General features: G+C 37.8%; 1 protein-coding gene across 1 annotated transcript in view; it reads left to right on the top strand.

The window, feature by feature from the left end:
- C1H7orf57 (chromosome 1 C7orf57 homolog) overlaps positions 1–14,744 on the top strand; it is a 116,737-nt gene extending 101,993 nt beyond the window's left edge. The window contains 4 exon segments of the mRNA XM_044671693.1: positions 388–544; positions 6,873–6,973; positions 11,731–11,930; positions 14,698–14,744. Coding sequence (XP_044527628.1) covers positions 388–544; positions 6,873–6,973; positions 11,731–11,930; positions 14,698–14,744 — 505 coding nt within the window.
- Positions 14,745–15,069: the final 325 nt, after the last annotated feature.

The raw sequence follows: 15,069 nt of genomic DNA, 5'->3' as shown, positions 1-15,069 counted from the left end.
CTGGGTGCCTTAGTGAAAACAGTACTATATAAATCCAAAATATTCTCAAATGTGATATAGATCCTTTATTTACCCAACATTTTATTTGCTAAATCCTTTCAGTAGTCCTAGACATTCTGTCCATGCACCAAGACCCTCCTGCCCAAGGCAATTCTTATTTTTTTATATTTTTCTTAAAGTGTCACACTTGTTTTATCCACTGGCAGGTAGATCCAAAACACAGTTGAAGGTTAAGCATACATTTGGGCAAAATGAGAAAGAATGGACTTCAAGTGCTAGATGCAGGAAAGGAGAAAAGGGCAAGGCAGGGAGGCATTCAAAAAGAAAAAAAAAACATCATTTTAAATCTTTACTAAAATTGTTAATACCTTTTCTTCCCCCCTACAGAATTCACGTATCTTCCATGCCAGAGTATATGATTTATGAAGAGTTTAACCCTGAGCAGGCCAATGGCAGCTATGAATCTAAAAGGGGACCTTTTGATTTTGATATGAAAACAGTTTGGCAGAGGGAAGCTGAGGAACAGGAAAAGGAGAAAAAAAAGGTGACTCCATCTTTGCACTAGGATTGTATTGTTTCTGCATGCCTTAGAAACTGTGTAAGGAGCCTCAAATGCCACTTAAGTGTTATTTACTTCTTTTTAACATTATTTATTCCACAAACATGTAGAAATATCTACCATGTACCACCAATTATGCTCAGTGCTGGCAATGTAAAGCCCATGAAGAAGTCAGTCCATCCATGCTTGCAAGAATTTCATTTTCTACTAGAATGCTGATTGCATGTTTTAGTACAGTTTTAAGTATCTTGGCAAATTTCAAATTCGCAATTATGTGCCTTTTAAAACTTCCTCTTCTTGAGGGAAGTAATTTCCTTTGCTTCACCCAAAATGCATCTATCTTTTATACTTTCAGCTAACCAAAACTTGATCTAGGGGAAATCAAAGTGATATAAAGTTTTTATCTATCTCTTAAGCACAAAGAAGCTGTGAAAAAGGAAAAAGATCTATTTTTTTTTCTCCTCCAACTCTTAATTTAACAGATCTTCATCACCCACAAAGGATAGCTCCTAAATATATGAATCCTGTTGCTAACAGGAGAAAGAGGCCACAGGAAAGATCTCCTTAGCAAAAGGACACACCATTGCCTTAGCTCCAAAATTTTGCCTTTCACTGGCATGTTAATTCATTTCATTTAATTTAAGCTATTCAGTTAATTTAAACTAAGCTGTAACTAAGGCTTAAGTCTTGAATATTTTGCAGGAGAAATTTTAATCCAATTCCATTTCTAACTAGCCAGCTAGGTGGCACAGTGGATGGGGGGCAGGGCCTGGCTTCAGGGAGACCCGAGTTCAAATCCAACCTCCAACACTTTCTAGCAGTGTGACCTGGACAAATCACTTCACCCTATTTACTTCAGTTTCCTCATTTATAAAATGATCTGGAGAAGGAAATAAATGGCAACCACTCTAGATCTCTGTCAAGAAAACCCCAAATGGGGTCACAAAGAGTTAGACACAACAGAAAGGACATGACATCATTTCTAACTGGTAGAATTTATGGGATGCATTTTGTCACTGGGACTTCTTACTTCAAAGCCTAGCCAGGTTGGTAGGCCTACGTGTAGGCCTGCTGGCATGACTCTCAAGAGCCCAGGATCCCTTCCTATGATGAGACACATTAGAAGAGGCCTTCAGCGGAGGCTGGTCAGTATACAAATCCATCTTTTCCATTCAACATATAAAATAGTATTGATAAAAATAGAATGAAGAAGCTCTTCTCAATCAACAAATAATGAAAGTGAATTCAACAGCTAGTGACTGAGCTTCCCTAGTGTAAGGGTTAAAAGTAAGAGTTCGACAAAAGTGAGGAGAGCAGCTGAATAAAAAATACCTAAGGGCAGCTGGGTAGCTCAGTGGATTGAGAGTCAGGCCTAGAGACGGGAGGTCCTGGGTTCAAATCTGGCCTCAGACACTTCCCAGCTGTGTGACCCTGGCCAAGTCACTTGACCCCCATTGCCCACCCTTACCACTCTTCCACCTACGAGCCAATACACAGAAGTTAAGGGTTTAAAAAAAAAATACCCAACTCCTGTGTCATGTCTTCACAGCATACATAATTGCCAAAGAACTGAACAATTCCATTGGAGTGAGCTTGAGTACATAATTATTATGATATCATCATTAGAGAAATTGTAAAGATGTAATTATAATAATTAGCAACAGCATCAAATACATTTATAGTATTTTCCTATACTATATTTTGGTTCTAGGTACAGTAAAAAAGTAAATGAAAAAAGATATCAGTCCTGCTTTATATAGAGCAGGTTAGAATTAAAATTGGCAATAGAAGCAAAGACATTCATTAAAGATACTACAATTAATAAACATTTAATAAATGTATAGAGAATAGTAAATTGTGTGTGGTTTGAGTATCCTTAGTGGAAAAGTCAGTGGTAAAGAAATTAAGTGCTTAGAAGGGTGAGAAGTCTCCATTTCCTTTCCAATTAATGAAAGCTTCACAAATGAAGCTGTTATTTGAAGAATTTTTCAAGTAGTTGAAGGGTAAGAATTTGATAATCTGTTAATAGATGAGTATTTGAGTCAGAAAGAAAATCATGGAAGAAGCCTTTGTGACATAGGTAGGATGATTAGTAAAGTTTTGAGATGTGCCCAAAAGGAACAAGAGGATCAGGCAAGGGAAAGAGGAAATTCTGCAATAAGATGAACCAAATAGAAACCTTCTAACAATAGTAGGGATCTTGTTTCTCTTAAAAAACCAAAAAACTTTTGAGAGGAAGGAGGTAGTTGGTATATAAAAATGATGACTTCTTTTAAAATTTGAGAATTGACTAAAAATATATTGTACTAGGAGTCAGGAGGCCAGAAAACAGGTAATCTAGTTGTTTTGTCTAATGTCTAGGTTATGTCCGTGGTTGAAAGAACAAAGAGGGAAATTTGGAGAAAGTGTTTTAATACATTAAAAAAATAAATTTGTTGATACTTTGTCTTTATGTTTCACCTACATTTTCCATTGAATCTCACCCAAAATGCCATTCCTTATAATTTAAAAAAATGTAGAGGGCAGCTAGGTGACTCAGTCCATAGAAAGCCAGGCCAAGAGACAGGAGGTCCAGGTTCAAAAATGGCCTCAGATACTTTCTAGCTGTGTGACCCTGGGCAAAGCACTTAATCTCAATTGCCTAACCCTTATTGATCTTCTGTCTTGGGGTATGGACATTTTATTAATTGTCTTTGCATAACTTTAAATTGCTTTCCAGAATGATTGCACTAATTTCTCTCTATAACAACAATACATTAGTGTGCCTATTTTTTCCACAACTATTCTATTTGACTCTTAATATGGAGAAATATTAATGAAAATTATATGATTTGACAATTTGACTAAATGTGATGAAACCAATGATCTATTGGTTTTATAATAAAATGTGGAATATAGAAATAGGATAGGGACATAGAAAGAAAATGAACAGTATATAGAAGAAAAAAGGTACAGGTAGTTCCTGACTACTACCTACTTTCTTTAGAAGCAGCTACTCTGGACCTATGGAATACACATAAATTCTCTTTCTCTGTAACCTGGAATTTCTCTTTTCTTTTCCCTCTCTGTCTAGAACTACACCATCCTTCATGAAATCATCCTGCTCTAAGTGAGGGCAATCTGCGGTTTAAGGACTGATGTTAGCAAATTTGAATCCTTTGGGCATTCAGTTAAAAGCAACTTAGGTTAAAAAGACTCTTTTGGCAAAAAAGCAGGACTAGACTTCAGGATGAGATGTTTCCAGACCTGGGGATGTCAGTGCTAAAGCTGGAAAAGCCAATAAGATCAATTAGCAGAAAAGAAAATTGTCAATGAAGACTTATTTGTCCTTTCTTTTTCTACTCATTCTCACCTCCCTCTCACAAAAAGCAACATTTTGAGGAAAACACATGTGCTAAATTTTAATATTCAATATATAGTAACAAAGTACAACATAGTTCTTAGATGGACTGATAAAAAGTATTCTTTTATTTTGTAAAACAAAGCACTTTGTACATAGTTAATTCTTAACAATGCTTTTTCTTTTTTTTCATTTAATAATTTTTATTTTTTAGAAAAGTTAACATGGTTACATAATTTATGCTCTTACTTTCTCCTTCACCCCCCCGACTCCCCCCCATAGCCAATGCACATTTCCACTGGTTTTAATATGTGTCACTGATCAAGACCTATTTCTAAATTGTTGATAGTTGCCTTGGAGTGGTAGTTTCAAGTCTACATCCCCAATCATGTCCACCCCGACCCATGCATTCAAGCAGTTGTTTTTCTTATATGTTTCCTCTCCTTCAGTCCTTCCTCTGATTGTGGATAGTGTTCTTTACCATAAATCCCTCAGAATTGTCCTGGGTCATTGCATTGCTGCTGGTACAGAACTCCATTACTTTCGATTTTACCACAGTATATCAGTCTCTGTGTACAATGTTCTTCTGGCTCTGCTCCTTTTGCTCTGCATCAGTTCCTGGAGGTCTTTCCAGTTCACATGGAATTCCTCCAGTTCATTATTCCTTTGAGCACAACAGTATTCCATCACCAGCATATACCACAATTTGTTCAGCCATTTCCCAATTGAAGGGCATACCCTCATTTTCCAGTTTTTTTGCCACCACAAAAAGCACGGCTATAAATATTTTTGTACAAGTCTGTTTATCTATGATCTCTTTGGGGTATAAACCCAACAGTGGTATGGCTGGATCAAAGGGCAGGCATTCTTTTATAGCCCTTTGAGCATAATTCCAAATTGCCAGCCAGAATGATTGGATCAGTTCACAACTCCGCCAGCAATGCATTAATGTCCCAATTTTGCCACATCCCCTCCAACATTCATTGCTCTCCCCTTCTCTCATTTTAGCCAATCTGCTAGGTGTGAAGTGATACCTCAGAGTTGTTTTGATTTGCATTTCTCTAATTATTAGAGATTTAGAACACTTTCTCATGTGCTTATTGATAGTTTTTATTTCTTTATGTGAAAATTGCCTATTCGTGTCCCTTGCCTATTTATTGATTTATTGGCTTGATGTTTTATACAATTGATTTAACTCCTTGTATATTTGAGTAATTAGACCCCAGTCAGAGTTTTTTGTTTTAAAGATTTTTTCCCAGTGTGTTGTTTCCCTTCTGATTTTGGTTGCATTGTTTTTGTTTGTACAAAAGCTTTTTAATTTAATATAATCAAAATTATTTATTTTTCATTTTGTAATTTTCTCTAACTCTTGCTTGGTTTTAAAATCTTTCCTTTCCCAGAGATCTGACAGGTATACTATTCTGTGTTCACTTAATTTTTTTATAGTTTCCCTCTTTATATTCAAGTCATTTACCCATTCTGAATTTATCTTGGTGTAGGGTGTGAGATGTTGATCTAGACCTAATCTCTCCCATATTGTTTTCCAAATTTCCCAGCAGTTTTTGTCAAATAGTGGATTCATGTCCCAAAAGTTGGGCTCTTTGGGTTTATCATACACTGTCTTGCTGACGTCACTTACCCCAAGTCTATTCCATTGATCCTCCTCTCTATCTCTTAGCCAGTACCATATTGTTTTGATGACCGCTGCTTTATAGTATAGTTTAATATCTGGTACTGCTAGGCCACCTTCCTTCACATTTTTTTTTCATTATTTTCCTTGATATTCTTGATCTTTTGTTATTCCAAATGAACTTTGTTATAGTTTTTTCTAATTCAGTGAAAAAGTTTTTTGGTAGTTTTGATAGGTATGGCGCTAAATAGGTAAATTAATTTGGGTAGAATGGTCATTTTTATTATTAACAATGTTTTTTCATTCACTCATTCATCCTGGAAATTTCCTACTAAAACTTTTTGATAGTTTAAATACAATTTTGTTGTAAAAAATAAAAAATACTTTCATCAGTCCTTCTAGGAACTATGTTGTACTATTCTACAGTCTAAAAATATATAGAGATCAGATATACCTTTTTATACAAAACTGATTACTATGATGGATTCTTATAAATGGATTCTATGTTTAGCATCTAAAACACAAGTTGTTTGTTAATAATATTGGTAACTCTCTGAAAAAGGACCTTGAGTTATTCTAACTAAATATAGATTGGGGTGTATGACCTATAATGTTGATGTTGCTAATTATTACTTGGTTAATAATAAGTCTTATCTTCTGCCAACTAATTAAGCCAGCTGGACAACTATTTACTGGTGTACCCTACAACTTAGTATTGTAAACATTTTTTTTCTGTCATGGAAAAGTTCTAATTATATTTTTAATCTCTGTTTTTCCTTTCCTTCTCGTTCTTTTATACCTTCTATTCATGGACATTACTTGACCCAAAAATGACACTTAAGACTAAAGAACTTCCTTGTTCCTAATATACATAGACAAAACAATCTGTGGAAAACCAGCCTTTTTTATCCACTGTATTAATCAGAGCACTAGAGAGACAAACTGTAAATAATTGTCTTTTCACAACCATTAATAAGTTCTTCATTTGAAGAAAAATTCATGGATGGAATAAAGTGAAGAGTGTTAGGCTTCAATTTGCATGTGTGTTGTACTTTCTGCAGATTAAAATGAAATGAGCTAGAAACAATACTACCTTAATATCTTTTAAATCAGAATTTGTCCTTTTGGATTTTTTACCTTGAGATTTTCTTTAAAGAGACTTTATTGTAAAAGAACATCCTTCCTGAAATAGAATGTTATTTGCTCCTTAGTAGTTATGGGTACTATACTGCAAACAAGACATATTTCAGTCTTCTTACCTTTATTTTCTGATTTTTTTTCTCAGTATGTGGTCTCTGAATGGCTTCACTAAATTAATGTTATATGCGTTTTTCTTAACACAGGTGAAACTGCCAGCCATTAACTCAAAGTATGCAAGCAGAGCAGGAACTACTACTGGTTCTAAAGATAACAATGCAAGGAATAGGCTTTCATTTCCTCCTATGTAAGTAATTAGGGCAATGTTCATTTTTTTTTTTTAAGAAACTTTATTTCAAGTCTTGATTCTATCTTTAACCATTTGTATGTAATGAAACAGCGTTATTATAATTCTTTCTCAACAGCACCATCCTTAGCATATCCCTTGACATAGGCTTTATAAAGAATTTGGACATTTTTGCTTTCTTGCTTTTTTTTGTGTCCTATTGTTTGTAGCTGAAATGATTGTTATTCTTCTCACCCAGTGCAGGCAGAAAGAACTGAAATGTTTGCTGAATGAGTCCTATTTGTATCTATAATTTTATTCTTTTCAGAACCTGGCATTTTCTTTCTTTTTTCCTTTCAGATTACATGTTAATATTTTTAATATTCATTTTCTGACATTTTGCTATCTATGTTCTCTCTGTCCCTCCCAACCCTTTCTACCTCCCCAAGAGGAGAGATACAATATATGTTGTTCATATGGTATTCATATAGTATACATTTCTATATTCATCTTGTAAAATGAGGCACAAACTGCTTACATTAGAGAAAAATTCATGGAGGAAATAAAGCAAAGAATGGCATGCGTCAGTCTACATTCAGACTCCGTCAGTGGATGGCCTTCCTCGTCTTGAGTCCCTTGGACTTGTCCTAGATCTTTGCCTTGTTGATAAGTTAAGTCAGTCATAGTTGCTCATCGTACACCGTTGTTGTTATTGTGTACGACGTTCTCCTGATTCTGCTCTGCATTACTTTCCAGGTTTTTGTGATCCTCTTCCCTTATGCAAAGAGGTCTGACCAGTACACTGTTTTGTGTTCCCTTATTTGTTTATGATATCACCCTTTATTTCTAAGTCATGGATCCATTTTGACTTTACCTTGAAAATTCATTTTCAGGAATTTTCTGTCATTAATCCAAATATAGCATCTGTTCGTATGGGAAATACCATACCTGCCTACTTTTCTCATCAGACATTTCTCCAGAGATCTTATGGGCTCAGTTTCTCTGAGTCCTATTCATGCCCACTTCTTACCTCTCCATTACTCTTTGGATAGTCACAACTTTAATTTGTAGGTTATGTCTTGAGGGCAGCCAGGTGATGCAGTAGATAGAGGCCCAGGCCTGGAGCCAGGAAGACACCTCTTCATGAGTTGAAATCTTATTTCAGACACTAGCTGTGTGATCCTGGACAGGTCACTTAATGGCCTCTGTTTCCTTATCTATAAAATGAGCTGGAGAAGGAAAAAGCAAAATACTCCAGTATCTTTGCCAAGAAAACCCAAAATGGGGTCACAGAGTCAGACACAGCTGAAATGACTAAACAAGTTTATGACTTGAAGCCATACTGCAACAGCAGAAGAATGTTGATGTTAAAAAGATAGCCCTTCATGGAGAAGCTTAGTGTCATTAAAAGCACTGTGCAGCTTTCCTGAGGGAATCCAGCCTGAGCCACCTCCGTTTCATGCCATTGCGCACGGAAGCTGACTCATTGGAATTCTTCATGCACTTGTTTTCCCCTGTGTGGTCAGAGCTGTCAAACTCTTCTGGATGAGGAGAGGTCGTACTTGGAGGCTCTGCACGTTCCCCGGCCTGATGTGATCAGTATGATGCTCACAGAACCTCAGTAGTAATCAGGAGTTACTCCATTCACACACTACCCTGGACACGTACACGATGTTAGATAATTCTGGCAAGCATATTTACCATGTTTAATGTTTCATTTGATATTAATAATCAGGTCATCAAAGTCATAGCATTACCTTTTTTCAAGGAATCTAATGGTTTTATGTAATGTACAAGAGATTCCATGTTGGAAGAAAACCTTCATGTTGGCCTCAAATGCTCAGTAGCCAGTAAACAAAGTAAGATCTTATATGTACCTCATCGTAAGTTATGTGATGATAAAAGTACAGTCTTCTCTAGCTTGCACAAGTCTCCCTTTGTTTGTCCTCAGTGCAGGTATAGATTATTCTCATAAAAACTTTGTGGTGAAGGGAATTCAGTAATGTGCTGTTCTATAATTGTTATTATTTTCTCATACGAGGATGTCTTGTTGCTTAGCATGCATGATAAAATCACCTCTGCTAAACCCTTTATTTACCTCTGCGAGTAGATGCCTGTGAACCATCCTTTTATCTGCAACTTTAAGAATGCTTTATGGGGGCAGCTGGGTAGCTCAGTGGATTGAGAGTCAGGCCTAGAGACGGGAGGTCCTAGGTTCAAATCTGGCCTCAGCCACTTCCCAGCTGTGTGACCCTGGGCAAGTCACTTGACCCCCATTGCCTACCCTTACCACTCTTCCACCTATGAGACAATACACAGTATTGACTCTACCAAGACCGAAGATAAGCGTTTAAAAAAAAACCTAAAAAAAAAAGAATGCTTTATGTTCTGACCCCAAAGGGAACATGCACTTAAATCATAGATCCATTTGAATTACCAAATAGACTCTCTTAGGACATTTTGAGGATGTGCACACGCATATGAATTATCTATGCATATAGTATATATATATATATATCCACATGTTTATACATTATGTATACATAGTTATATATACATATTATGTCTGTACATACCCATATAATATGCACACATATATATGTCTGTGCACATACATACATACATACATACCCCAAAACTTTTCTAGGTTAATAACATGGAGAACAATCTTGCCTTTCTGAAAATACTTGATAAGCTTGATCATTAGAGAAAGGGTATGGGACTAGAAATTTAATGGGACCCAAGGTGGCATTTTTCACTGTTATGTTATGCACCTTAATTTTTTAAGTTAATGTGCTATGCATTTGCTGGGAAGCAGTATGACATAGAGAATAGAGGGGGAGGCTTGCAGTCTGAAGGACTTTAATTCAAGTCTTATCTTTGACAGATGCTGGCTGTGTGATTGGAGGTGAGTCACTTAACCTCCGGTGCCTCCAGCATTTCTCTAAGATTTTGGAAGTTAAGAAAAGACTACTGATTTTTATCTAACCATTGATAAATTTTTTCTAGATTTCAGATTTTTTTTTAGATTTAGATTTTTTAGACTTTTTTAGATTTTAGATGCTTCGATGAGGGAAAAGATTCGATTAGATTTTTAAGATTTTTTTTTTAAACCCTTGTACTTCGGTGTATTGTCTCATAGGTGGAAGATTGGTAAGGGTGGGCAATGGGGGTCAAGTGACTTGCCCAGGGTCACACAGCTGGGAAGTGGCTGAGGTCGGGTTTGAACCTAGGACTTCCTGTCTCTAGGCCTGACTCTCACTCCACTGAGCTACCCAGCTGCCCCTGATTTTTGAGATTTTATCTACCCACTGATGAAAACACAAATTTTGGATGGAAATAATCCAGCACATTTACTTGGAGATATCAGCCTACGTGACTGGGAAGGAATACATTTCCTTGATGTATCTATGTATCACGGGTGATTGTTTACCTAAGGCAATTTGCAGTTATTTATGGTAATGGAGGAAAAGGATCTCATGAAACATGGTTGAAAACGTTTTTTAACCAATAACTACAACTTCTTTCTTCATAAAACTTTTACCAGAGAAATGAATTTACTGTATTTTGTTAACTTTTCCCTCATCCCATTCTTTGAATATAAATTAATCAATATTATTTATTCTTTGATTACCTGTAATTCTCCTTACATTGTGTGTTCTTTTTATCTCTTCAATTAAGCTGAAAAGTTTGTGAAGGGATGAGCCAAAAATATGCTAATCTATCTCTTATATGACTTAGTTCGGGCTTGGTATCGATTCAAAATTAGTCATTTAAATTTATGAAAACAGTATGCATAATCATGAAGCATAATAGGCTAATTGAGGGTCACGGAGAAAAATTAATTCCCTAAATATTCTGCCAGGAACCTGAGCCGGCACCATGTTTTCTTTCTGATGAGACAGTCTCTTCCATTCTTTAACATTCAGATAGCAACTAGGGTTGTTTATTTGTCTAGCACCATGCTTGGCACTGTAAGGGATACAGTGAAGGATGAGACTCAGTCCCTACCCTTTAAGAGTGCTAAATTGACTTGAAAAGACTAATACATGAAATAGGACAATTCAGAATAGGAAGAAAGAGGACTGGCTTACCTAGGGAAAATTGCAATGTTTCTTTAATAATCTCAGACTTAATCTTTTTAAATCCAGCATTCTTCTGGTGTCTTGGTGAGAAAAGAACAACCCGACTACAACAGAAGATTGCAGACTTCCATTCCTTTCTAGTGTATTTTCACATGGCCAGAAGAAGCAGAGAGGTTCCCCCCAAACACTGTCTTGTGCTTCCTTAACACTTTACTAATTTCTTGCATTGATTTTGTGGCAATTAGTAGTTTATGGCACATTATTGGAGGTGTTAGCCTTGAGTATAGCCTTATGTTTCTGGAAGGGTGCTTTATTATCCAAGCCCTTGTCCATCCTACTCTGTCCTTTGAGGAAAAAATTATCTGACCAAATTAGTTGCTAGATTTCTATGACAGGTTTCACTATCCATACTAAAAGGGACCAGTACATAGGCAAATGGTACAAGAGATGTTTAGCTAGGTAGAGTGTGAAATTCCTGGATATAGACCTCATGAAGTCATATCAAACTGTCACTGGAATCATAAAATCAGTAGATATATGTTGGTGTTCGTTTTCTGACATCTTTCTAATTTTATTACAACATAATATAAGCCAGTACCATTTTATGTTCAAAGGAAGAATATTTCTATCAGTATTTACTTTTTAAATGGACATTTATACTTAGCTTTATCTTTTTCCCTTTTGTTTTTTGAGGCCTGGTCACAAAACCAATGAACCAACAAACTTCACGAAGCTAATTAGCAATGGTTATAAGGATGAGTGGTTACAACATCGTGGAGACACAGGGAAAAAATCTCCGCCATTATCTAAAGTTTCGGAGGTACCTGAAACACCTGGGACTGCTCTGTTGCCTCAAGATTCAGAGGTTCTAGAAAGTGCCGAGAGGCTCGAAGGTAGAGTATTTTATGTTATGTGACATCTCTGAAGTCTTTGGTTAATTTTGCAGGTGGAACTTTCATATTTTGTTATGGAAGGCAATTTGAGTATCATTTTTTTTTTAAACCCTTACCTTCTATCTTGGAGTCAATACTATGTATTGACTCCAAGGCAGAAGAGTGGTAAGGGTGGGCAATGGGGGTCAAGTGACTTGCCCAGGGTCACACAGCTGGGAAGTGGCTGAGGCCGGATTTGAACCTAGGACCTCCTGTCTCTAGGCCTGGCTCTCATCCACTGAGCTACCCAGCTGCCCCCTGAGTATCATTTTTTAATGCAACTAAGTTACTGAGGTTATAGATCAAATTCATCAAAATGTACATCTTTTTACATTGGAAAACATGATACGGTTTGCTAAAGGCATATGTAAGTTATTTTATATTTTATTTTGTTTGATTTGGAAAATATTCTACATTAGCTATCCAAAACTATTGATTGCCCTTTATTGAGACTTCACAGCAAAATTAAATATAGTGTAGATTATGTGGTAAGCACTGTCCCAAACGATTCTAAAATACTATCTCATTTGATTAAATCAGATTGGCTGATAGTGCACAATAGTAGGGCTTTCTTTGACTGATGACTATATTTTGCTTAACTGAAGATGCTCACCAATATAACCAGAATCTGCAGTGGGTAAGCCAAACAGGAAACAATGATGTTCACCAGTAGTACAAAGATTCAGCTAGAATGTGGAGGCTTTCTTGGAGGCCAGGCACAAGGAGGAGCAAATGATCCTAGAAGGAGCTGCTCCCCCAGCCCCCAGGACTTCTCACATTGTTATCCCCAACTCCTATCACTCCTTCCATCTTGCTTCTTGTGCCAGGGCAGCTCCAGGAGGTGGAGGTGGTCTAGAGGGAAGGACAAACGTGTCCGATTGTCCTCCCACCTTTGAAGGTAGGTAGAGCTTTGGGCTTGGAGTCAAAAAGACTAGCGTCCAGATCTAGCCTCAGACACTTAGGAACTTTGTCAAGTCAAAGAGAGGGTGTTTGGAACAGGAAAAGCTTCTCTCGGGAAAGACCAGCCTGGGAGACCCAAGAGCAGCTACATATATTTTCTGGAAGAAGAAAAGTGTGTCAGCCATCCCAAGCAAACTGGCCCAAGCAAGATCAGGGTTAACTCTTAGGAAGCTTATCTGGAGAGAATGTGCCCAAGCCGAGGGATATTGTTAGTCTTCTGAAAGTAATCACTGGTTGTTAGAATTCTGCTTATGATTTTGAAGTAAGTGGATGCTAATTAGGACAGGAGCCTATTTCCCAGCATTAATTCATTCTGTGACCTCATTTATATTTTCTAGGGCTTCTAGAGAAACCTCAGGTATTTTGGTAGAGGTGTGTTTTGGTTTTTTTAAGCCCTCGCCTTCCAGTACTGTGTATTGGTTCCACACATAAGAGCATTAAGAGCTAGGCAATGGGGGTGAAGTGACTTGCCCAGGGTCACCCAGCTGGCAAGTATCTGGGGCGGGATTTGAACCCAGGACCTCCCATCTCTAGGCCTGCTTCTTGTGCAAGATTTTTTGATGTGAATCATAATCTACTTGCAGGGCCAATAATGAAGCTACAAGTCTTTAGCTGTTAGGGAACAATTTTAGGAATTCCATTTTTTAGTGGATCCTTTTAGAAGTCGGGTCACAAAAGCTGTGACCAGCAAACTCGCTAGTGAATGACAGGAATGAGCGGCCTCAGCATCGGCTCAGCCATGCTCCGGTTTTGGATTTTTTTGAACTTTAGTACTGAGGCTGTTGCCCGACTCCCCAGAACAGTGCCTCGTGTTTCTCCCCCTTCCCCTCCCCCAGAGTTCCTCCATCAGGCCACTGCCAGGATCCTGCCTGGCCGCCCTAATGTGCCCGGTTTTCCGAGGCCCGCCTGAGCCGGGTCCGGCATTGTCTGCGCGAATCCATTGGAGTATCTGGCGGCGCCAGCTTCCCGCCTGGCTGAGCCCGCTGCGTTACGGAACCTCCCGGTGCGGTCTGAGGTCTGAGGCGTGTCGGCCTTATCAGCCACCGGGACAGCTTCCGTGTCCCCGGATCGCGCCCGGCTCGGGCTCCTCTTTTCTGCTAGTTCAGTCCTGGCTAACTCGCACTGCGGCGATTCCTTTGGGGTGGGCGGTCACTACTTTTGATTTTGAATTACCCAAAAGAGTTCTTTGAACTTCACCCAGCTCAGATTTTGCTTTGTGTTTCACACCTGCTCAGGAAAACTCCTTCCCTCAGCTTTAGAACTTGCACCTCGGCGGTCCACAGCAGCGGCTTCTTATTTGTTTAGAAGGCTGGAGAAAACCCCCACCCCTCGCTCACCCCTCCCCCGGGACACCCCACCTCCCTTCTCAGCTTCTTTTTGTATTTTGGCCTTTCTCATTGGGCCAGAACAACCTTTCTTTTGCTTATTTGTATCCTCGGAGCTCAGCACCAGGCCTGACACGTGGTTGGCTTAATGAGTGTGTATCTTCTTGTATCCTATCCTGGGGATGGGCAGCATTCCAAAAAAGGCGCCCCAGCACGTAGAATTAAGTTTAGATCGAGTGAATTAAAGCCTTGCCATAGGCTCTGAAAAATGCTCCAATTTTGCACACTTTTTAGGCTTTATGATCTATAAACACGTAGTTAAATATAATGGCAATAGAACTGTTATTTTAACTCATTCTTACTTTAAGAAAGTGGTTATTTATTGTAATTGTACTTTAAATTGATTAATATGCACTTTCATCTTTTCATTTCTTTCCTTACAGGTACACCAGTATCTGAGTCTGGAGAAACACCATCAGAACTCAAATGAAATCTGTAGCTAATACTTTAAATAGTTTTTAAAATGCAAAATGTACAACTACTGAGAGCAACTATATTTATAAAGCTATAATTGTTAACTTATATTTGAACTAGATTTTTAAGAGATTATCTATCTTGCAGTGAAATTTTATATTCCTGCAGTATAGATCATGTATTTTTCTTACTTTGTTTCATTTTTCTGGACGGTAACATACGGTCAACAAATTAAACTAAGACCATTTTGTTACCCCTCTTTCTACTGACCTGGTGATTTCCCCACATCATTGATACCAATTATTTTTTCCCCTGCATAAAAGCGTAGGACATAGAAGCTA

The sequence above is a fragment of the Gracilinanus agilis genome, chromosome 1 (genome assembly GCF_016433145.1).
Source record: "Gracilinanus agilis isolate LMUSP501 chromosome 1, AgileGrace, whole genome shotgun sequence".
Classification (NCBI taxonomy): domain Eukaryota; kingdom Metazoa; phylum Chordata; class Mammalia; order Didelphimorphia; family Didelphidae; genus Gracilinanus; species Gracilinanus agilis.
This window is presented reverse-complemented; position numbering and strand designations above follow the sequence as displayed.